This window comes from Macrotis lagotis, chromosome 8 (assembly GCF_037893015.1).
Source record: "Macrotis lagotis isolate mMagLag1 chromosome 8, bilby.v1.9.chrom.fasta, whole genome shotgun sequence".
NCBI classification, from domain to species: Eukaryota; Metazoa; Chordata; class Mammalia; order Peramelemorphia; family Peramelidae; genus Macrotis; species Macrotis lagotis.
In genome coordinates, this window is record NC_133665.1 from 135,930,739 (window position 1) to 135,954,772 (window position 24,034).

General features: G+C 34.9%; 1 protein-coding gene across 1 annotated transcript in view; it reads right to left on the minus strand.

Moving 5' to 3' along the window:
• Window positions 1-6,298: 6,298 nt before the first annotated feature.
• Window positions 6,299-24,034, minus strand: part of LOC141496546 (uncharacterized) — a 185,268-nt gene continuing 167,532 nt past the window's right edge. The window contains exons 5-6 of the mRNA XM_074199039.1: window positions 18,842-18,925; window positions 6,299-18,688 (exon numbers count right to left, since the gene is read on the minus strand). Of these exons, the coding sequence (XP_074055140.1) occupies window positions 18,632-18,688; window positions 18,842-18,925 (141 nt within the window). The 3' untranslated portion in view covers window positions 6,299-18,631. The remainder of the gene's footprint in view (window positions 18,689-18,841; window positions 18,926-24,034) is intronic.

Sequence of the window (24,034 nt, forward strand, 5' to 3'; positions counted from 1 at the left end):
CTTTTGAACTCATTAGAAGTATCAAAATTGTTTGTTGGGTCTGCTGAAGTATTCTTGCCATGATATATAAAATTGAAAAAGAAAGGCAGAAAAAAATGGAAGAACAAGATTCAATCAATTCTGAGTTTTAGGGACTGTACTCCTTATAATGATTCGGTGACTTAATGTGCAAGTTCCCTAAATTTAGAATTCTGTTTCAGACATAATAATCACAATGTCCTTCCCCTTCTAATTTATTGATTCATTTTTTTGAATTACATGCAAAGATAGTTTTCAACTTTCATTCTTTTTGTAAGTTTTGAGTTTCACATTTTACTACCTTCCTCCCTTCCCCCCTCCCCATAGCAATGCGTAATCTAATGTAGGTTGTGCACGTACAAGTGTGTTACACATATTTCTATATTAGTCAAGTTGTGAGAGAAGAATCAAAAATAAAGGGGAAAAGTATGAGAAAAAGAGAAAAAAATAAGTTTTAAAAAGTGTATATTGTGTGTTTTGCCCTATATTTAGACTCCACAGTTCTTTCTCTGGATGTGGATGACATTTTCCATGCCAAGTCTTTGATAATTATAATACTGAGAGGAGCTAAGTCCATTATAGTTATGCATCACACTATACTGCTGTTGATGTGTACAATGTTCTCCCAGTTTTACTCACATCACAGAGCATCAGGTCACATGAACCTTTCCAGGCTTTTCTAAAGTCCAGTCTTGATTGCTTACAGAACAATAGTGCTCCATCACATTCATATACAACAATTTGTTCAGCCATTCCCCAATTGCTGGTCAGGTCCCCTCAATTTCCGATTCTTTGCCACTTCAAAAAGACCTGCTATAAATATTTTTATACATGTGGATCTTTTCCCTTTTTTTTGTGATCTCTTTGGTATGCAGATCTGGTTGGTTCTTGTCCTTCATTATAAAAAAAAGACCAAGATGACATCACTATGTCTGAGACAAATTAAGTGTGTCCAACTGACTGATCAGATCAATACAAGCTCAGAATGTTCTACTACAGGTTGGGCACAAATAGTCCATGTGAATACCTAGGGTGGTTACATTTCCTTTGAGCTGCTTCAATGCTTCATTTCTCATATAGTGCAGCCCCCTTACTGATGAGGGCACACCATGCTGAGTGGTCCCTGGGCCAGTGTCTCCCATTCTGATACAATCAATTCTAAATTTCTTCAATGAGACATTCAGGGTGTCTTGTTATCGCTTCTTCTGTTTGCACTCTCTGTAGTTTAATGTTGGAATGCTAGGCAGTTTATTTAAGAAAGGGACCTCAAGGTCTGGTATCTTCTCCTGCCAGGTGATCTTCGGAATTGTCCTGACATTTTAAATGGAAGTGATTCGGTTTCCTGACATGGTACTGGTATACTGTCCAGCTTTCACATGCATATAGTAATGAGATCAGCACAACAGCTCTGTAGACCTTCAATTTGTTCATCAATCTAATACCTCTTCTCTCCCATACTTTCCTTCAGAGCTTCCTAAATGCTAAACTAGCTCTGGCAATATAAGTGTCATCCTCATTGTCAATGTGTACCTCCCTGGAAAGGACACTGCCAAAATAAGTGAACTTGTCCACAATATTCAAAACTTCTCCTTTTGCTGTAACTGATAGTTCCACATATGGATGGCGTGGTGCTGGCTGTTGGAGCATCTGTGTTTTCTTGGTGTTGTTAGACCAAAATTAGCACAAGCAGTAGAGAATCCATCCATACTCTGTTGCATCTCAGCTTCAGAGGCGGCACAGAGGGCACAATCATCTGCAAAACAGAAGATCCTACACCAACACTCCCTCCACTTTGGTCTTAACTTGTAGCCTTTTCAAATTGAAGAATTTTCCATCAGTTTAGTAGTTGACCTTGAGGCCATGTTCACCCTCAGTGAAGGTGTTTGATAATACGGCTGAAAAGATCATGCTAAAAAAGTATGAGAGCAAGGACATATCCTTGTTTTACTCCATTGGTGACCAGGAAATCTCCAGAGCAAGGTCCACTGTCCAGAACCCGGGCAAGCATGAAATTGACTTACAAACTGATGTACTGCTGGATCCAAGGGTTTGCATAGTTTTATTGCACAGTTTGGAGTAATTCCAAATTACTCACCAGAATGGCTGGATCAGTTCACAACTCCACCAACAATGCAATAGTGTCCCAGTTTCCCTACATCCTCTCCCCTAGTAATCATTTCCCATTTTTGTCATTTTAGCCAAACTGATAGGTGTGCAGTGGCACCTGAGAATCAGAATCAGTTTAATTTGAATTTCTCTAATAATGCAATTTAGAGAATTTTTTCATATAACTATAGATAGCTTTAATTTCTTGATCTGAAAACTATCTGTTCATATCCTTTGATCATTTATTAACTGGAAAATGACTTGTATTCTTATACATTTGACTCAGTTCTCTATTTTAGAAACATCATCAGAATCACTGCCATTATCAGAAATACTGTGAAAACTGTTTCCCATCTTTTCCTTCTAAGCTTGCATGCATTTGGTTTTATTTGTGCAAAACCTTTTTAATTTAATGTAATCAAAATTATCCATTTTATACTGTTTTCTCTCTTATTTAGTCATAAACTCTTCCCCTCTCTATTGATCTGACAGGTAAACTAAATCCTTATTTTTCTAACAGGCTCATGGTATCATCTTTTATATCTAAATTCCATGCTCATTTCAACTTTATCTTGGTATAGGGTGGGATATACTGGTCTATACCTAGTTTATGCCATACTATTTTCCAGTTTTCCCAGCAGTTTGTGTCAGATAGTGTGTTCTTATTCCAGAAGTTGGAATTTTGAGTTTAAAAAATAGCGCATTATTTAGAATCATTTAATGACAATTTCTTCAGAACCTATTCTCTTCCACTGATCCACTACTCTATTTCTTGTCCAATACAAAATATAGTTTTAGATCTGGTATGGCTACGTTACCTTCCTTTGCATTTTTTTCATTAATTCCCTTGATAGTCTTGACCTTTTCTTCCTACAGATGATAATTTTGTTACTTTCTTTTCTAGCTCTGTAAAATAATTTTCGTAGTTTGATTGGTATGGCACTGAATAAGTAACAATCTGGGTAGGATTATAATTTTTATTATATTAGTTCAGCCTACCCATGAGCAATTGACATTTTTTTCAATTGCTTATATTTGGTTTTATTTGTGTCAAATTTGTACAATTACAAATATAGTTTTCTGGCTTTTTTCTTGGCAGATAGATTTTTAAGTATTTTATATTGTCTATAGTTACTTTGAATGGGATTTCTCTATTTCTTGCTGCTGGCTTTTGCTGGTAGTACATATAAATGCTTATGATTTATGTGAGTTTATTTTATATACTGCTACTTTTCTTTTCTTTTCTTTTCTCTCTCTCTTTTTTTTTTTTTTGCAAGGCAATGGGGTTAAGTGGCTTGCCCAAGGCCACACAGCTAAGTAATTATTAAGTGTCTGAGGCCAGATTTGAACTCAGGTACTCCTGACTCCAGGGCCGGTGCTCTATCCACTGCGCCACCTAGCTGCCCATACTGCTACTTTTCTAAAGTTGCTAACTGTTTCAAGTATTTTTAGCTGATTTTCTACGATTTTTTAAGCATACCATATCATCTGCAAAGAATGAAAGTTTTGTTTCATCACTGCCTATTCTAATTCATTTGATTTCTTTTTCTTTTCTTATTGCTCAAGTTAACATTTCCTAATATAATATTGAATAATAGTGGTGATAATGGACATTCTTGCTTCACCCCAATCTAATTAGGAATGATTCTAACTCATTCTCTCTACATGTAATGCTTTCTGATGGCTTTAGACATAACATATTTCTAATAGATCAGATGATAATGATTTATCCAAAACATCATGCAATATGAAGCACTTATATTCTCTAAGTTTTTTAGCTGCCTTTTTGCTTTGTAGTAAAAAGAGAGTACTAACCCATGTTATTCCACATCTATTTTTTCCTGGACTTAGATATTTTTAATTAGTAGAATATTACTAAGTAGAGGATAAAGACATGGAAAAGATTTATAAAGAACTTGATAAGACCCTTCAAATTAAACCAACACAAACTATGACATTAAATTACTTCTGTATAAGGGCAGGGGACATGTGAAAATGGCAAGAAGACTGGAAAACATAGTTCAGCAAAAAGGAATGAGAGGCCAAAGACTTCTAGACTTCACAAAAGATTCATTTTTGATGACATATTTTCTTCAAGAAAAAAAGGAAAAATATTGGACATAACAAACACCAAACAACATCATAAAAGAGAGAATACCATATTTTAATGGACAGAATAAGAATTTGTATTGATGTGAGAGTTATTCTTGAATCATTCATCTGTATGTAGTCCATACCCAATATCAGGTCAGGGCAAATATAAGAAAGGAAGAAGATAGACAATAATTTTTAAAAATGACATAGGATTGAACCTACCAAACATGATACTATTTAAACAAATAATTAGAAACAGACATCAGAAAATACATAGACACTGATCATATCTTTATAATGACAAAAGTTTAACTTCTAGGGGTGGCTAGGTGGCACAGTGGATAGAGCACTGGCCTTGGAGTCAGGAGTACCTAGCTGTGTGACCTTGGGCAAGCCACTTAACCCCATTTGCCTTGCAAAAAAACCTAAAAAAAAAGTTTAACTTCTAAATCTATTATCCCACAAGGCCAAAAGAGCCCAGAAAGTACCTTAATCAGCAAACTGACTTGTTTACCAAACAGAGAGATGGCCCCTAATCGGTATCACCAATTAGACCATAAATTTATTTGTAAAAATCTTACAAAGGATAATATTATAAATAATTATAGGGTCTTCTATTAAACAAAGAGAAGAGTAAAATCAGTTTAAAGAAAACTGTCAAGAAGCACTGAAGCAAAACCATCCCACAGGCTTTTAAGAATAAAAATGGAAAAAAATTTCTAAAGATCATTAAAAGAAATTGTTTCCATATCAAGAAGAGTAAAACTATCACACTTAAACCCTAATATACAGAATCAAATGTGCTTATAGGGAAACTAGAAATGTCACTGAGAACTAGGATGAGAAAAATAGATAAATCAGATCGAGTATTGAATGTTAAGTGTATTGGGGGGATCTATGTTGGAATACAGTTGTGAGTAGGCTGAGGGATAGATATGCAAGGTAACTCCTAAAGGAGGGAAAGATAATGAAGGAATAAGGAAAAATTCTTGAATCCTATAAATAGCAAAAAAAATGAACTTGGAAAGCATCAAAAACTACTAACCTCTATAGCTACTCTCACACTTAAATTTTTATTATGAGTCTGAGTTTCATGAACTAAAAAGCATCCTCAGGAAGCTTTAACATATGATAATTTCAGCATAATTCAAAGCAACATCATTTCACAATTGACTAAAAGCAGCAAAAAAATAGAAGCATCAGAATTCAAGAAAGTAAAATATCTCCTTAAAGACACTTTTCTAACAAGGTAACTCATCCATATAGAAAAATTATTCAAGACTTCTCTTTTTTTAAAAAAAAAATTTATTAAGCATTTTAAAATTTTACTCTCCTTCCTACCTCCTCACATAACTGGTTTTTATTTATTTATTTTTCCAATTGATATCTTCTTTTATTTTTCCAATTATATGTTATGAAAGTTTTTCAACATTCATCCACATGCATATACATGTTTTTAAAATTACTTAATTTTTCTTTCACCCTCTCTTCCCACTCCCATTCCTTCAGTGGCAAAGAGTTTGGTGAATATTTTTATATATACATTTGTGTTTTAAACATGTTTACAGATTAGTCATTTTCTGTAGGAATTAGGATTAAGGAAAAGAAAATCATGAGATAGGAAAGAAATACACAGAAATTTCTCTAACTGTGAATGTAGTCTTCATTCAGATTCTTAGGAATTTTTGGATTTGGTTTTGTTTTGTTTTTTCTTCCTCTGGATGTGGATACAACTGTCCATGGTAGGGCTCCTAGGGTTGTCCTAGCCCTCTGAATTGCTGAGAGGAGGATAAGAGTTCGAATCCAACCTATGACACTTAGTAATTGTGTGCCAAAATGACTTAGGCAAGTCATTTAACTCTGATTACCTCACATTCAAGGCCATCTCCAGTTGTCCTGGATCATATCTGGCCACTGGACCCTGGTGGCTTCAGAGGAGGAAGTGAGACTGGTGACTTAGCACAGCCCTGCTTCACTCAAATCCAATTCACGTGCTTGTCATGGCATCACCTCCATGTCTTGGTCTTCTTCAAGTACAAAAGATAAACATTATTCTCCCCCTCCCCACCCCCCCATAATATTATACTCAGCTTTTCCGACTTACACTCAGTTTTCTCAGCTATAATCATAGTTCTTTTGTCTACTGTAAAATCTTTTTTCCAAGTTATCTGCATGTTTTATAATGATGGCTGCTAAATGATTTTTTAACCTGACTGTACTTGGTATTTTCATTTTTTTCTTTCTATTTGCAATATTTTTCCATAGACTTGGAAACATTGGGTTTTGACTATGATGATCTTGGGAATTTTCATTTGGGTTTTTTTTTTTCAGGAAGTAAATGGCAGATTCTTTCTACCCCTGTTCTAAAAGATCTGGGTAGTTTTGTTTTAAGATTTCTTGACTCTCTTTTGGCCATAGCATTCTAACAGTTCAATAATTCCTCAAGTTTTTCTGCTTGATCTGCTTTCCAAGTCAGTGATTTTTGCTATGAGATATCTGACATTTTCTTTTGTTTTCAATTTTTTTTATTTTTAGTATTTCTTGCTGTTTGATGAAGTCATTGGCTCCTATTTGAGTCATTCTAATTTTTAGGGAATTTGTTGCTTGGATTTTATATATCTTATGCCAAGTTGTGAATTCTCTTGAGAAGTCATTCTTCTGCGGTCTCATTTCTCTTTGCTTTTATCCTCTACTACTCTAATTTTCTATATTTTACTTTTTCAACCAACAAAAATAACAGTTTCTTTCCCTCTCATCCCCCCAATTCAGAAAGAAAAACAAAACCTCTGTTACATCCTAGACAGTGAAACAAAATTAATTTCTCCTTTGGTAAGTCCCAAAAGAAAAAAAATCTATTTCTCTACCTACTGATCTATTTATCTTTTATTGTACATTCTGAATCCTTTGCATTGCTATCAGGTTGTGCATAGCATATTTCATTATTAATCCTCTGGAATAATTGTTGGGTCATTAAATTGATGAGTATTCTAAGTTTTTCAAAGTTTTGACTTTTTATAATATTTTTTGTCATTGTATAAATTGTTTTCCTCTCCTATTCTTTCTTCTACAGTACTCATTTCTTTTCTAGTTTGCTCAATCATCTATAAGTTCATTGATAAAAACATCAAATTCTCTCTTCTTTTACAAGCTATTGCTTTATATCTCCCTAAAATTTTATTTGGATTTGTGTCCAAGCTGTGTTTTTCTCTAAGGTTTTGTTTATATAAGTTTTGGAATCAATTTTCTTCTTCTGGGTCTGTTTGGAATGTACCTATCATCAAAATAACTTTTTAAAATGGGATTTCTTTTTTTATTTGCATATTTTTTCATACTCCTTCCTAACTCTGGACTTAATGTTAGGTCAAAGGTCTGTGTTCATCTGAGATGTTTGTGTTGGGCCTGCTGTTACTTTCTAGGTTTATTGAGTATTATTTTAGTAGGCTCTGAGGGACAGCTCAGGATGAGGACCTTTCAATACATTCTAAGTGTTCTGATTCATGGCAAAGTTAGATTGTACCCCTCTTATACATTGGTTTAAATACTACAGACAATTAAAAATGTGATAATGGAGAGTACTATGATGGATGTGAATAATGTATAACAAATGTGGAACTTTGGATAAAAGAAGTAAAAGATGTTCTTGGGGAAAATATATGATAGGAAGAAAAGATGATGACCAGTCATGTAATAAGGATGTCTGCTGGAATGCTCAAGTGGGAACCTTTCCAGTTTTAAAATAAGAAGGGGAAGGCTCCCAACATGCTGGGTGTTGGGTCTTGTGACAAACTTATGAGAGGACACAAATTTAAATTATATAGGGTAAAGAGTCATAAATAAGTTGTGATCTGCATCAAGGAAGGAAACTTCCAAACTGATGAGGTCACAAAACCATGTGGATTTTAAAATCTGAGTACCATAAAGAGGGAAAGCTAGGCTATGCTTCATATATGGCTACACTCCTATTACTATTAGTTACAGAACCTAAAAAGGTGTCACCCAGCACTTTGACAAAGTTAGAAAGCTTTAAATATATAGTTTCAGACATTGCACCAATATCAACTATTAATTTTAACAGTTCATCCTAATTGAAAAAGATCTCTCTCTCTCTCTCTCTCTCTAAAAAGCATCATGAAGGGATTGGAAAGGGGGAGAAGGAATCATTATGTGAAAGAAAAACTAACAGACATATCTGGGAATGGGAGTTGGGAGCAGTACCTTCTCTCCTGCTCCTCCAGTGGTGGCCTTCATATCTCCTTTCCAAAGTAGGGTGGCTACCCTAAAGCCTCAGCTAAAAGGAACACTTGGCTAACCAGTGTCCTCATTCCCTCATCAAGCCAGATACTAGAACTTTCTCTTTATATCAGGCACCTTGAAGCACACAGATTACTTATTTTTCAGTTTGTGATGCTCTTACTCCCGAGATTTTCAAATGAAGCTATGCAAAGTCAAACTTTCAATTCATTTGCTTAGTACCATGTTCTACCAACTGCAAGCATATTCAAGAACAATTGGTGGCTGACTTTTTCATCTCTTAGAAAATAACTTCAATATTGTACCTACTAAACTTCATTTTTCAGGACTATCTTGACTACTAATACCTTAACTGATCCTGAGAACAAAGGTTATCCCTTTCATAAAAATTATCAGACACCAACTGTTGAAGCATACACTAGTTGGTTAATACAAATATTTATTGGCTACTTTTCTCCTTTCTGTGCCTCCATTTGTGAAAGAAGCTTAATTCTACAAAGTTGCTGTAAGAATAAGTACTGTAATATGCTTTGAGATCCTGAAGAAAACACTATATAAATTTCTAGCCTGGTATTAGGAACATTGCTGGTGCCTGAAAAACTTAAGCTGAAGGGTCATGGATCCAGAAAAAAGAGGGTTGTCTCTTTAAATTTTTGTGGATTGTATCCTTTTCCCCTCTCTTTTTTAATTTATTTTTCAAATTTATAAAATAAAAAAAGCATTTCCATAAAACAATATAAGAAAAAGATGATTACACATTAAACTGCAAATCTTTTATGTACAACTTGCTATTTCTTTAAAATATATAATAGTTATCATGTAAATTTTTTTACCTTTTCTCTCTCTTTCCCCCACCCCTAGAGATGGCTATCATATAAATATATCTATATATGCATATATATATATACACAAATATGTGCATGTAAAATTATTCTATACATACTTCAATTGATCAGTTCTTTCTCTGAAAATAAGAGTGTTTTTTTCCTATGTCCTTTATAATTAATTTGGGTATTTAAACAAAATGACTTATTTGCTCAAAATCAGTCTTAAAACAATATTGCCGTATACAATATTCTTAGTATACAATTGTCGTATACAATATTCTCTTAGTTCTGCTCATTTAATTTTTCATCATTTTGTGCAAGTCTTCCCATGTTTTTCTTTTATTTTTAAAGATTTTATTTATTTTTAGTTTTACAATTTTTTCTAATCTTACTTCCCTACCCCCACCCCCCACAGAAGGCAATTTGTCAGTCATTACATTGTTTTCATGGTATACACTGATCCAAATTGAATGTGATGAGAGAGAAATCATATCCTTAAGGAAGAAACAAAGTATAATAGATAACAAGATCAGACAATAAGATATCAGGGTTTTTTCCCTAAATTTAAGGTAATAGTCCTTGTTCAAACTCCATAATTCTTTCTCTGGATACAGATGGTATTCTCCATTGCAGACAGCCCTAAATTGTCCATGATTGTTGCAATGATGGAATGAGCAAGTCCATTAAGGTTGATCATCACCCCCATGTTGCTGTTAGGATGTACGGTGTTTTTCTGGTTCTGCTCATCTCACTCAGCATCAGTTCATGTAAATACCTCCAGGCTTCTCTGAATTCCCATCCCTCCTATTTTCTAATAGAACAATAGTGTTCTATGACATACATATACCACAGTTTGCTAAGCCATTCCCCAATTGAAGGACATTTACTTGATTTCCAATTCTTTGCCACCACAAACAGGGCTGCTATGAATATTTTTGTACAAGTGATGTTTTTACCCTTTTTCATCATCTCTTCAGGGTATAGACCCAGTAGTGGTATTGTTGGATCAAAGGGCATGCACATTTTTATTGCCCTTTGGGCATAGTTCCAAATTTCTCTCCAGAAAGGTTGGATGAGTTCACAGCTCCACCAATAATGTAATAGTGCCCCAGATTTCCTACAAGCCTTACCCATGTTTTTCTAAGACCACCAAACTCATCATTACTTGTAGCACAGTAGTATTCCTTCATTAATTATATACTTGTTCAGTCAAGCATCTCTGCAATTTCTAATTCTTTGATACCAATCATCTTTAGAAATAGACCAAGATATTACTGGGTCCAGATGACTCTCCAAAATAGTTGAATAAATTCACAATTCTACCAACAATGAATTAACATCCTAATTTTTCCACATCTCCTCCAACATTTGTCAGTTTCCCCATTTCATTCATTTCAGCCAATCTGGTGGGTATAAAATGATAACTCAAGGTAGTTTTAATTTGCATTGCTCTAATCAATATTGATTTAGAACATTTTTAGATGAAAATAAATTGTTTTGATTTCTTCAGCTGAAACCTTGTATTCTAATAGGGAATGACTTGTATCCTAATAGATTTGACAAAGTTTTTTATAAATCTGAGATAAGATCTTTACTTGAGAAATTGTTTATAAAATTTCTTCAAACACAGGCATATACACATATTTCTGCTATCCTGATTTTGACTGTTTTATTTGTACAAACCTTTGTAATTTAATATAATAAAAATTATTCATTTTGCACCTAACTTTGCTCTCTATTTCATGTTTATTCATTAATTGTTTACCTATCCATAAATCTATTAGGGAATATATTCTACGTTTGTAATTTTCTTGTAATCTCTCTTTATATCTAGGTCACACATCTAGTTTGACGTTATCTTGGAAAATAGTGTAAGATATTGGTTTATGCCCAGTTTCTGCTATAGTGCTTTCTTATTTTTTCAACAATTTTTGCCAAATAATGAATTATCTTCCAATTTTAAGTCTTTATACTTGTCAAATACAAGTGTAGAATACAATATTTACTTGCTGCTGAAAATTGTGGGTCTGTTCCATTAATTTACCTTTCTGTTTCTTAACCAGGATCAAAAAAATTTTGAGAATTTGATATAATGATGATTATAGTTTAAGCTCTGGTACTACTAAACCTCATTCCTTTTTTTTTATTTTTTCTTAGTTTCTTTTTTATTTTTGACTTTATTTTTCCAATTACATGCACAGGTAGTTTTCAGCATTCATCCATTTTAAGTTCCACATTTTCCTATCACTCTCCCTTCCCTCCCCCCCTCCCCATGGTAGCAAACAATCTGGTAAAAGTTGCTTTATTGGGGTGGCTAGGTGGCGCAGTGGATAGAACCCTAGCCCTGGAGTCAGGAGTACCTGAGTTCAAATCTGACCTAGACACTTAATAATTACCTAGCTATGTGGTCTAGGGCAAGCCACTTAACCCCACTGCCTTGCAAAACGCAAAACAAAACAAAACAAAACAAAACAAAACCTAAAAAAAAAATTGCTTATGTACATTCATGTTTAACATGACTTTTTGTTTTTCTAAATACATTTTTTTTATTTTTTCCAATTAAGTAAAAGAATTTTGGGCAATTTAAGTTGGATGGTATTGAATTTAAAATTAGTTTAAATAAAATTGTCATTTTGGCTCTGCCTGTCCATGTGCAAATAATATTTCTTCTATTATTTAAATCTGATTTTATTTGTATAAAGTATTTCTTTTTTTAGTTTTTTGCAAGACAATGTGGGGTAAATGACTTGCCCAAGGTCACACAGCTAGGTAATTATTAAGTGTTTGAGGCTGGATTTGAACTCTGGTCAACCTGACTCCAGGGCCAGTGTTCTATTCACTGTGCCACCTAGCTGCCCCCAAAAGTCTTTTCTTTTAATAATTTTGTTCGTATAATTCCTGGATTTATGTTGGCAAGTATACTACAGATATTTTAAACTGTTGAAAGTTATTTTAAATAGAGTATTTTTTTACTATCCCTTCTTACAGGTTTTGTTTATGATATATAGGAATGCTAATGTTTACTCTGCAAATTTTAAAAAGTGAAAAAAATAAATCAGCAAATAGGGAAGTCTGAATGAAAAGAAGCTTTTGAATTATGAGGTGGAAAGCAGAGCATCTAAATTTCATTTTGATCATGTGTTTGAAATGCTAACAGTGTATCCATGAAGCAATAGCCAATAGGCAGCTAAGGATAACAGACCTGAAGTTCAGGATAGTAATAAAGCCTGTATGTATAGATTTAGGATTCATCTACATAGAGATTATAATTAAGACAAAATATATAAAAATTTTAAAAAGACACTGGCTAGAGCTCTGATAGATACCTATTCTAAGGGAGCAGGATATATACGATGGTGATGCAACAAAGGAAACCAAAGAGCAGCAAGAGTGATAAAAATCAAAGAAGGAGACTGTAGTGATGAAACAAAAAGAGGCAAAAGTCAATCTGTGCCCCCAAGGTGCTCACCATCTAATGGGAAAGACAACCAGCAAAAAAATATATAAACAAAAATATAAATAAGCAATAAATAGGATGAACAGTAAATCATTAAGAGAATAAAGGTGCTACAAAGACTTCCGGTAAAGATGGACCAAATTGGTCTATAGATGTGACTTTCTTCAATGAGATTCAGCAAAAGAGTGCCCAAGGCAGACTCTGGGGCTGATTTGTAGCTGAGGATTGGAAGGAAGGGCATGAATAATTATAGGTCAAGGAGGTAAGATGTTCCAAGGGTAGAGATTTTGGGCAGTGGCAGCCCCTTGGGAGAAAATAAGTGGCCTCCTAAGGAAATTATTCTGAAGGATGAATTGAGTTGAATTGGATAAGTAGTCATATGCTTGTTGTTTAAAATATCTAATGCCTTTAACCTTAATAGCTTGTATCTAAACCTAATTAGACAAAGCACCTTTATAAATCACATATTACATCATTAGTTTGTAACAACTGCATCTTTCCTGAAACCCTCAAATCCATCCAAGTTGACTATCACATCCCCTGCAGTAGTGACTATAGACCTTTTCTACACTCATCAGTCACCAACTCTCTCTCTACCTTCTTCAGTTTCAATAAAGACCTTGGTCTACTTTAATTGAGAGGACAGTTCCATGTGACACTCTCAACTTTCTGTTTCTGTACCTTAGACTCTCATCTCCTAATTTCTTTTTTTACTGTAGTCTTTTTTTATTTTAGTGTTTGCAAGGCAATGGGGTTAAGTGGCTTGCCCAAGGCCACACAGCTAGGTAATTATTAAGTGTCTGAGAGCAGATTTGAATCCAGGTACTCCTGATTCCAAGGCCAGTGCTTTATCCACTACGCCACCTAGCCACCCCTACTGTAGTCTTAAGACAGGATTCATCTCCTCCTTTTCAAAGATCCTTACATGCCATCTAGATTGATACAACAATCTCCTAACTCAGTTTCTTTCCATTTCAATACTACCTGCACACTATTACTTCTATATTAATTAATTTTCCTAAGACCTCTATTACTCTCCTGCTCCAAAACACTCAATGGAGTATCTAGGAATCAAGTTCAAGTTTTCTGATGTTAATTAAGGTTCATTCCATTGAAATCTTATAAACACTAAGTATAATCCATAAGTGTCTTGTAAATGGAAAATGCCTTCATTTCCAGATATGGTGCAGGCACTTGAGAAATATCAAGTTGTGAGGGTTATGTGAAGAACGGAGCCATCGAACGATGGGTACAGGGACACAGCAAACAAGAAGCCCCACCAGGTATTAGTGGTGAATCACAATGATGTTCACTACCCCAACTAAGGTATATCCAGAGAGCAAGACATCATGAAATATAGTATTATACTGTTTTTAAATATACCAACCATTGGTGAGGGAGGGAAAAGAATGCCCCAGATCTGATAAATGATGAACAATAGTAATTTTTTTTCTTTTAAAGAGAAAAGAACTAGACTTCTCTCTATATGGGAGAAAAAGACTAATGGCATTCCATCACAAAGACTCATAGGATGAACACCAAATTTGATATACAGTTCAATTCCTAACTTGTTGTGGGATATTGGGGAGACTAATACTCACTTTGAATCTCATTATCCTCCAAACCTCTTGCTGACGAAATGAAACAGAAATCCCATGTTACATGTAAAAACAATTTTTAACATTCATTTTTAAAACTTTGAGTTCCAAATTCTTTCCCTTCTACCCTCATGAATGAGAAAGCAAGCAATTTGGCATACATTATAAATGTGTAGTCATGCATACATTTCCATAATAGTCATGTTATGAAGGAAAACACAGATATCCCTCCCCAAAAGAAACCTCAAAGAAAATAAAATAAAGTATGTTTCAATCTGTATTCAGACTCATCTGTTCTTTCTCTAGGATGAACAGCATTCTTTATCATAAGTCCTTCAGAGGTGTATTGGGTCACAGTATTGCTGAGAAAAGCTATGTTTTTCACAGCTGATCATCCTACAATATGGTTGTTACTTTGTACACAGTACATTTGTATGAGTTCATGTAAATCTTTCCAGGTTTTTCTGAGAGCATCCTGCTCATTATTTCTTATAGCAGAATAGTATTCCAAAATAATTACGTACCACAATTTTAGCAAAAAATTTTAAAGAACACAATCTCTTCAAAAAATGCTGTAAAGAACCCTTCAAATTTAATTAAAATATCAATTTAGTATCAACTCAGAAGTAAGGTACTGACTGTGCTACCTAGATACTAAGGGAACTACAAAGATAAAGGAGACTTTGGAGGTTGGGCACACAAATAACTACAGTATGAGGTCCAGTGAGTGTGAGAGGTGAATAAGAGGTGGACCCAAAATGCATTGTGAGTTTTCCTCTGCTCTCCTTAGTTTCTAAGATTCCTACTTCCTGACCTGGATGGCATGAGACCCATGCCATCTGGAACCTAACCTAACATAACCTAACCTCAGAACCTTCCTGCCACAGGGCTAAAGTAGGACCAGCTATTCGAGAGCAGAATCCAAGATATGCTCACAAGGAATGAAAAGAAAGGGAAAATGAGACTGACCCAATTTTTAGACAAGAAGTACACTTTAAGTTTGGTTAAGTAGAACTTGTTCTGGGTTGTCATTCAAGAGACTTGGGTTCAAGCCTTAATTGTCATCAATTAGCTGAGCAAACAAACTTCCATCTTATCTGGGACTCAGTTTCCCAAACAGTTATCTATAAAACAATTATTATTGTAGAACAAGTGTTTAAAGAAAAATTTTCTGTTCCCTCCTCCATTATCTAATTTCTACTCCTGCTGTTATCTATGTCAAGAGGCTAAAACAAGATCTAATGCTTTGTTTTCTGGGGAGGTGGAGAAGAGGGGAAGAGAAAGATCTAAGAGAGACATTCTAGTTAGTCCTTTCTCAAGAAGGACAACTAGATAGCTATTTTATTTCAACTTATAAACTGAAATATCCCAACTCCGTTCCTAACCTCTCTATAGAACCACCACTGTCTCATTCATCCAGGTTCACAACTTAGTTGTTATCCATCTCTCTTACCTCCCTGATATCCAACCAGTTGCCAAGTCCAATCAACTTTACCTTCAAAACATCTCCTATGCCCTTTCTTCTCTTGACACTGCCATCCCCCTGGGACACCTAGACTCCTGCTAGAGCCTGCTGGTTAGCCTCCCTGCCTCCAGCCTCTTCCCTACTCCCTACTCACTTGTCAAGCTGATATTCCTTAAGTACAATTCTGACCACATAACCCATCCCCTCCCTCCAATTAAGTCACTCTTAGGACTTATTACCTCCAAGTTCAATTAAAGAAAATCCTCTTTTAATCTTTTTTTAGGTTTTTTTTTTTTGCAAGGCAAATGGGGTTAAGTGGCTTGTCCAAGGCCACACAGCTAGGTAACTGTTAAGTGTCTGAGGCCAGATTTGAACCCAGGTACTGACTCCAGGGCCGGTGCTTTATCCACTACGCCACCTAGCCACCCCCTCTTTTAAAGCCCTTCACAGCCAATTCCTCTTCATGGACTCTTCCATCTAGTGACCCTGCCTCCTCACTGTTCCCTGAGTAAGCTATTCCACCTCTTTGTTCACTGGTTGCCTCCCTACCTGGACTCTCCTACTCCTCAACTCTGCCTTCTGCCTTCTCTGGCTTCTTTAAAATCTCAGCTGAATTCCTACTTTCTACAAGAAGGTTTTACCAGACATCCTTAGTCTCACTGCCTTCTCTCAGAGATTATCTCCAATTTATACTATCTATAAGTTTGCTTCTACTTAGTTATTGCAGGTCATTTCCTCCATTAAAATGAGCTTCTCGAGAACCAGGACTGCTTTTTGCTTTAATTGTATCCCAAGCACTAACACATGATAGGTGCTCAATAAATCCTTGTTGATTGACTGCCCTTTCTGCCACAAACACTGACCACTTTCCTCTTCCTCAATTCTCATCCCTACCTGTTCCACTAGCCAGTACTCTGGAGTTAGTCTCTCCTTAAGTTATCTCCTAGCCAATCTCTTAAAAAAAAATGCTGTAAAGAAAAGAGTTTAAGTGGAAACTGAAAATGTCAAGGTCTCAAAGTATTCAGCACATGAAAATTGAATTATATAAAAGCAATAGTTAATAATAAAAAAGATTGTCAGTGTGTTTTCCATGTTTCCAGCCATTATAGAAATAAAATTATCCACAAAGATCGAAGTCTTTTTAAAAAAAAAAAAAACTAATACAATTAAGCCTTATTGCAGCATTTCTTTTCTCCCTCTTTCCCATGTTCCCAGTAATCTCCCCTATCTTCTTCACCAATCTCTGTTCTTCAGAATGTTTGGGAGGCATTTTTTGATTTTATTACCAGCAAAATGCAAGTGTTTAAGAGTCAGAAAAGAGATAGTGATTTTGCACCTCCTTGTAGCAGAACTTAATGTCTTTTTCAAAATTTTGTGGAAAATCCTCATTAAAAAAAAGTCTGCATCTGCATATGTAGGAGTTTGATGTCTCTTTATGATGACTAAGGGGAAGAAAAGATGATAAAGTCAAGTTCTTCTGGTACATTTTTCCCCTTTCAGTAAGACAAAGCATTTTTCATTCTTTATAAGGGTGAACATTAAAGAGGAAAGAAAAAGCCAGTGAGACAGTCCTAACCAAAAAAGAAATTTCTTAAAGGAGAAAACTGCAAGGGGGCCTCACTGCTAGCCACTCTAGATAGACACATATCCCAGTTCTTTTAGGAGCCAAAAATGGAGATAAAAACACAAGAGATGCACAGCAGGAAACTGAAGAATTGCACACATAACAAAAAAAAAATCTGTGCTTATGAACATATGGGCAACTGTGATAATTAGAGCTATGGCTGTTGGATCCCCACCCTTTTCCAGGCTTTAAATTCACAATTCCTATCATTTATAAGCTACATTCAAACATGAACATGGAGCTATGCTTAATAAAAAAGGACATATATTTTTAAAGGGTCAATGACATGGTTAAGCAATACAGAATCTATATCATTCTCTAATTCTATGTGAAGTCAGTATATAGTGTGTGTATAACTATATATATGTATGTGTATGTATGTGTGTGTGTGTGTGTGTGTGTGTGTGTGTATCTGTATAGCTAGTAACCCTAGCACTTTATGTTATCATTCTATTTGGTATCATATTTGTTGCCTCTGCCCCATCAAAAATAAGAAATCAGGGAGTTAAAATACACAGTCAAGGAAATAGTTCCTTGTTTATCCTCATCATTGTTCAATCCAGGTTTCTTTGTGTCTTTTCTTAGGTTCAATTATAAAGGGAAACCCCATTGGGAATCAAACCGAATACATACCATCAAATGATGTTTTATAGTTTAAATCATGATAGTTCATTTTTTTGCCACCATTCTGTAGCAAATCAGGTTTTGTTACCTCTAGTAGGAAGTATAAATACTTCATTGAGATCTTTCCACACCCTCAGTTTTGGGAAAGTCATCATGATCAACAAGTATACCAAAAAGGGTGTAATTAAACAAGCCTCTAAATGAGCTTTTATAAATAATTTCTAGTTTTTAAAAAAGGGCTTGATATCTCTTTAAAAGGCATTCATTTCAAAGGCTTGTTCTAAGAGAAACTGATAATGTACAACAATTGTGCACCTTGATCTCCACAATTCCCAGGAGAAAATTAATAATATAACTTTAATGTATTTGTATAGTAAGAATGAACATTATTATTATTGTTATTGTTGTTATTATTATTATTATTTTCTCTAACTCAGACTCTTAACTAAATGGATAAAGGTAAATTGGCTCTCAGCACCGCCCTGTGGTGAGAGAAAATTTTTTTTCTAACTTAAATGATAGCAGAACTGCATTCAGTAAAAATGGTTCAAATGAAAACCAAATACCTTAATGGTTCAGTTTGTAGAGCTGTTTGATACAAGGGGCAGAACAGGTAGGTTGGTCCTGGGGAAACAGGGGAGTGCAAAATAAGGGATGAGCCTGATGACTCCAGGTGTCAGCACAATGCTTTCTGCTTCTTTGGGACACTAATCCATGTGGATACCAGTCAGCTGTTAGTACTTTGCCCCACGAAATCAAAATGAATACAGGCCATACCTTTCTTTCAATGCGACCCAATTGCTCTTTATAGAAAATGTCACGGCGTCTTAGCTCTGCTTCTACACCTTCCAGTTCCTTGGCCTAGTTGAAAAAGAGCAAAACATACATTAGTACTCAGAAATGGTAAAAAAGAGAAGCTAGCATTTGGAAATGAGGTCTGGCTAGCAATTTCTTTTTAAATTTCCAGGAAGGATGCTTAAAATGCCACATCTCTGGCTATAAACTTAAAAGGATGGAAGAGAAATTATTCTTTCATGATCAATTTCTTTTGGTTTAAGCAACTACCTGATTAAAATTTTACTAAGTCTCTTTCTAGCTTTAAGAAGGTTGAATCTACTTTCCTAGAAAAAGAATCCTAGAACCTCTTTAATTAGAATTGACCTCACAGTTCATCCTAGACTTTACCTAGGCAAGAATTCCCTTCTTCCGCCCACCTCCCCCTCCCCACCCCCCAGGATAACCTGGAAAATAACACCTTACTGGTAACTGCACACACATTTTTCTGATTCATTCATAATTCTGCACCCTGTCTTCAAGGGCTTTATGAAACAAGATACTTCTCATTCCAACTACACCTGGGTCCCAGCTACCAGGTTTTCTCCATGCCTTCTTATTATTTATATTTCCAGAGGACTTTAGCTCTGTATACCTAATTAGGGAAAGGTTCTCTCTAGAGAGAACCACTTCCTTTTTTCAAGCTCAAAAAAGATCATTTCCTTTTTTCAAGCTCAAGTGCCTAAAGTAATCCATTTGTAAAATACCAAGGAGGAAACACTAGCCAAAGAGTACAAGTTTAAAAAATATAGACATAATATATTTAGGAAAAGATGTGCATGTATGGCAATGCTACTATCTTCTACATAAAGTGTCAGGAGACAGTCAGTAGTGAGGTTTTACAAAGTGTTGACCATATAATAACAACTATAAGAATACAGCACTAGCAGAAAGACTCTTGAAAGAAATAAAAGTATTGCTCAGAGGGGAAAAACCAATATAACAAGGCATTAAGATGGAAACCTGGAAGGGGACCCAGATTTGAACAAGCTGCTTATTTGCCCTTTTTTTGGCAGTAGAATAGGAAGGTTATTACTAACAAGCTGCCTCTGGTGGATATGGAAGACTTAAAAAGTGCTGAGTTTCTGGAGTATTTCTGGAATGTAATGCTGCAGAACACTAAATGGAGACAATAGTAACATCCTCAGGATCCTGGAGGTCAGGCAGGCATTTCCCCTAGACACTGTCAAGATATTACACTGAGGTTGCTTCCCAAGAATGCAGGAATGGTTAATCTGTAGCAAGCATCTCAGTGGTTCAGTTGTTAACCATTAGTGATCCCTTGATGCAATCAAAGGACAGACTAGTCCAATACAATTAAGCAACCAGGATCAGACTATCTCCCAAGGTTCTAGATGGATCATTTTCTGACCCTACATTACCAGTCAAGAAAGAAAATGATATTCAAGTCAAATTGCTCTGAAGTTCTACTCATGATGTGTTGGAGCAGATAAGGTTAACGAGTAATAGTAAGATAGATGAGCAAAAGGATGTCCTGGATGCTAGGTGGCCCCTTGATAACAAAAACAGCTAATGGCTACAAAGACAGAACTCAGTCCTGACACTTGGAACAAAATTCTAGAACCAGGTGCAACTTTCTCAAGGGAAAGATAGCATTCACTTTTGTAAAAAGAAATGAAGTTTGTCTCTCTTCCTCATTCTAAAGCACTTTGGTCTCACTTCAATTCACAATACAATGAACCGGGAGATCCTAAATCTGCATCTCTGAAAGATTCACTTATACCTCACATCTTTTCTCAGTAACAAGTGAACTAACATGAAAGTACAGTTAAGTCTCAAACATCTGTGGCCTAATGGAAAAAATATGGAAGAATAGGTCAGACCTTAGGTCTAATCCACCCCCCCCCCCACTTTTTTGGGTGACTAATCATATAAATTTCAGTCAAATCAAGAGTATCAATGTTGGAATATGTTACTCACCTTCCAACAGAGAGGTGATATATTTAAGAGGCAGAAAGAGGCATAAATTTTTGGATACCATAAATATAGGAATTTGTTTTGATTGATATGCATATTTATTACAATGGTTTTGTTTTTCTTTTTTGAGCAGGGGTAGAGAAGAGAAAAACTGATTGTTATTTATAAAAAATAAAGTTTAATTAAAAATAGATTCCTCATCTATAAATGGAAGACCTACTCACATTTGCAACTGTGAACTCTCTTTCAAGTACATACACACGCAGCTATATGAAAAAGGCCTCTGAAAAAACTAAAATGTAATACAAATAAAAGGTATTGGCATCATTATGAATGTTATGAATTGTCTCTAATTATGCTTTTAGGGCATTTTAACCCATGAGGTAGTGTTTATAATTGAAAAGAGACTGAATTTGGATAGAATGAGACTTGGATTCACATGCTGGCTGTCACTTATTAGTCACTTATTAACTGTGGGTAAGTCACAACTTTTCTGAGCCCTCGGTTTTCACATCTTTAAAATAGGAATAATAATACAAAGCCTTACCTGAAACTACTGTGAGAATTAAAACAGGATAATGACTATAAAGGACTTTATAAAACTTAAAATCAATACAGAAAATATTATTATGAATATTAAGAAATTAAACGAGAAAGAAAAGCTAGTAATGGTGAGTAGTGTTCAGTGCAATGGTTTCTCAAATGATTCTACCAATTATGAAAGAGTTAAAAAACTTTTACCTCAAATACCTTAATTATATTTTATAACTGTACCGCCCTATCTCTCATGTTTCTTTTCCTTCACAACCATACATCAAGTAATAACTGTCTTACAAATGTTTCTGTTCTTTTATTCTAACTTTGATTCCTATCTATCTCAATATATCCTTCTTTGAACTTGAGAAAATAATAATATTCATTTCTCCTTCTCTTGGGTCTTCAGATGGTCTTTTGGAAAAACTTCTGTCTAGTGATTCTGGCATTCAAAGACCATGTTCTCAGTGACTTAGCCTTATCAGACCTAAAATTATATTATAAAGCATCAGTCATCAAAATTGCCTGATATTGGCTAAGAAATAGACTGGTGGATCAGTGGAATAGATTAGGTGCAAAAGAAACAGCAGGAAATTATTATAGTAATCTACTGTTTGATAAACCCAAAGAGTCCAGTTTCTGGGTTAAGAACTCACTCCAATAAAAACTTTTGGGAAAATTGGAAGTTAGTACGAAAGAAACTTGGATTAGTACCTCATACCCTAAACCAAGATAAGATCAAAATGGGTATAGGATTGAGATATAAAAGACAATATTATAAGTAGAATAGGAGATTAAGGAATAGTTTACCTGTCACATCTATGGAAAGGGAAGCAGTTTATGATCAAGGAAGAGATGGAGAATATAATTAAAAACAAACTAGAAAATTTTGATTACATTAAATTAAAAAGCTTTTGCACAAACAATGCCACTATAACCAAGATCAAAAGAAATGTAGTAAATTGGGAAACAATTTTTACAACTAGTATTTCTGACAAAGGACTAATTTCTAAAATATAGAGAAGTGAGTCAAATTTATAAAAAAGAAAGACATTTCTCAATTGACAAATGGTCAAAGGATATGCAAAGGCAATTAACAGATGAGGAAACCAAAGCTATCCATAGTCCTATGAAAAACTGTTCTAAATCATTACCGATTAGAGAAATGTAAATTAAAGCAGCAGATTGGTCAATATGACCAGAAAGGTCATATTGGAATGTTGGAAGGGATGTGGGAAATCTGGGACACTAATACATTGTTGGTAGAGCTATGAACTCATCAACCTTTCTGGAGAACCATCTGGAATTATGCCCAAAGGGCATTAAAAATGTGTATACCCTTTGATCCAGCAATACCACTACTGGGTCTATACCCAGTAGACAAATACAAAGCTTAATTATACTATTTGGATTTCACATTGTCTACTTTCTCTTTCTCTTGATCATGAAAAAGGGTAAAAACAACACTTCTACAAAAATATTCATAGCAGCCCTATTTGTGGTAGCAAATAATTGGAACTCAAGTGAATGTTCACTAATTGGGGAATGGCTTAACAAATTGTGGTTATATGTATGTTATGGAACAGTATTGTTCTATTAGAAACCAGGAAGGATGGGATTCCTGGAAGGATTTGCATAAACTGGTGCTGAGTGAGATGAGTAGAACCAGAAGAACACTGTACACCCTAAGAAAAACATAGGGGTGATGATCAAACTTAATGGACTTGCTCATTCCATCAATGCAATAAGGGACAATTCTGGAGTACTTGTGATGGAGAATACCACCTGTATCCAGAGAAAGAACTGTGGATTTTAAACAAAGACCAAAGTCTATTACCTTCAATTTTTTTAAAGTATCTTATGTATAACATAATTTTGCTACCTCTAAAACTTTGTTTTCTCCTCAAGGATATGATTTCTCTCTCAACACATTCAATTTTGATCAATGTATAGCATGGAAACAATGTAAAGATTATCAGACTACCTGTGAGGGGATGGGGGGAGGGAAGGGAGAGTGGGAGAAAAATTGTAAAATTCAAAATCTTACAAAAAAATGATAGGCAGCAACTACTATTGTATATAATTGGAAAACTAATAAAATATTTAAAAAATAAAGACCATGTTCTCTTCCTTATTCTGCAAATAAATTGACTGTTCATCCATGCCTTCTTAGTTACCCAATTACAAAATGAAGAACTATATTCACTATCCTATGCTTTACTTCGATATTGTGAAGGTAAGTGAAATAAAATCAGTTAAGCACTTGAATTTCCTTTGAAGAAAAGTGAAGATAATGATCAAGAATGAATTCCAACTGCCTAATACACTTATCATGAGAGGTCAAAAAGAAAGGTTGTAGAAAATCAACTGACCTTGCATCTTATATGCAATTAGTATTTCATATGAGCAACCAGTGCTAGCAATACCATATATTGGAATCAGCAAAGGATACAGCTGGTTAAGGGTGATGATAAAGAGCTACAGCATCACCATCCATCAATTTCCTTGATGGAATCCATACTTGCCTACTTCAGGAGAAGAAAATTCAGAGACCCAAATACTAATCCCTGAACACTGTCCTGGTTTCCAAACAACAAAAACCATGAGGAAATTACCTTAACCTGAAGCTTGTGCCTTATCCTCTGCAATCTTCAGTTCTTATCA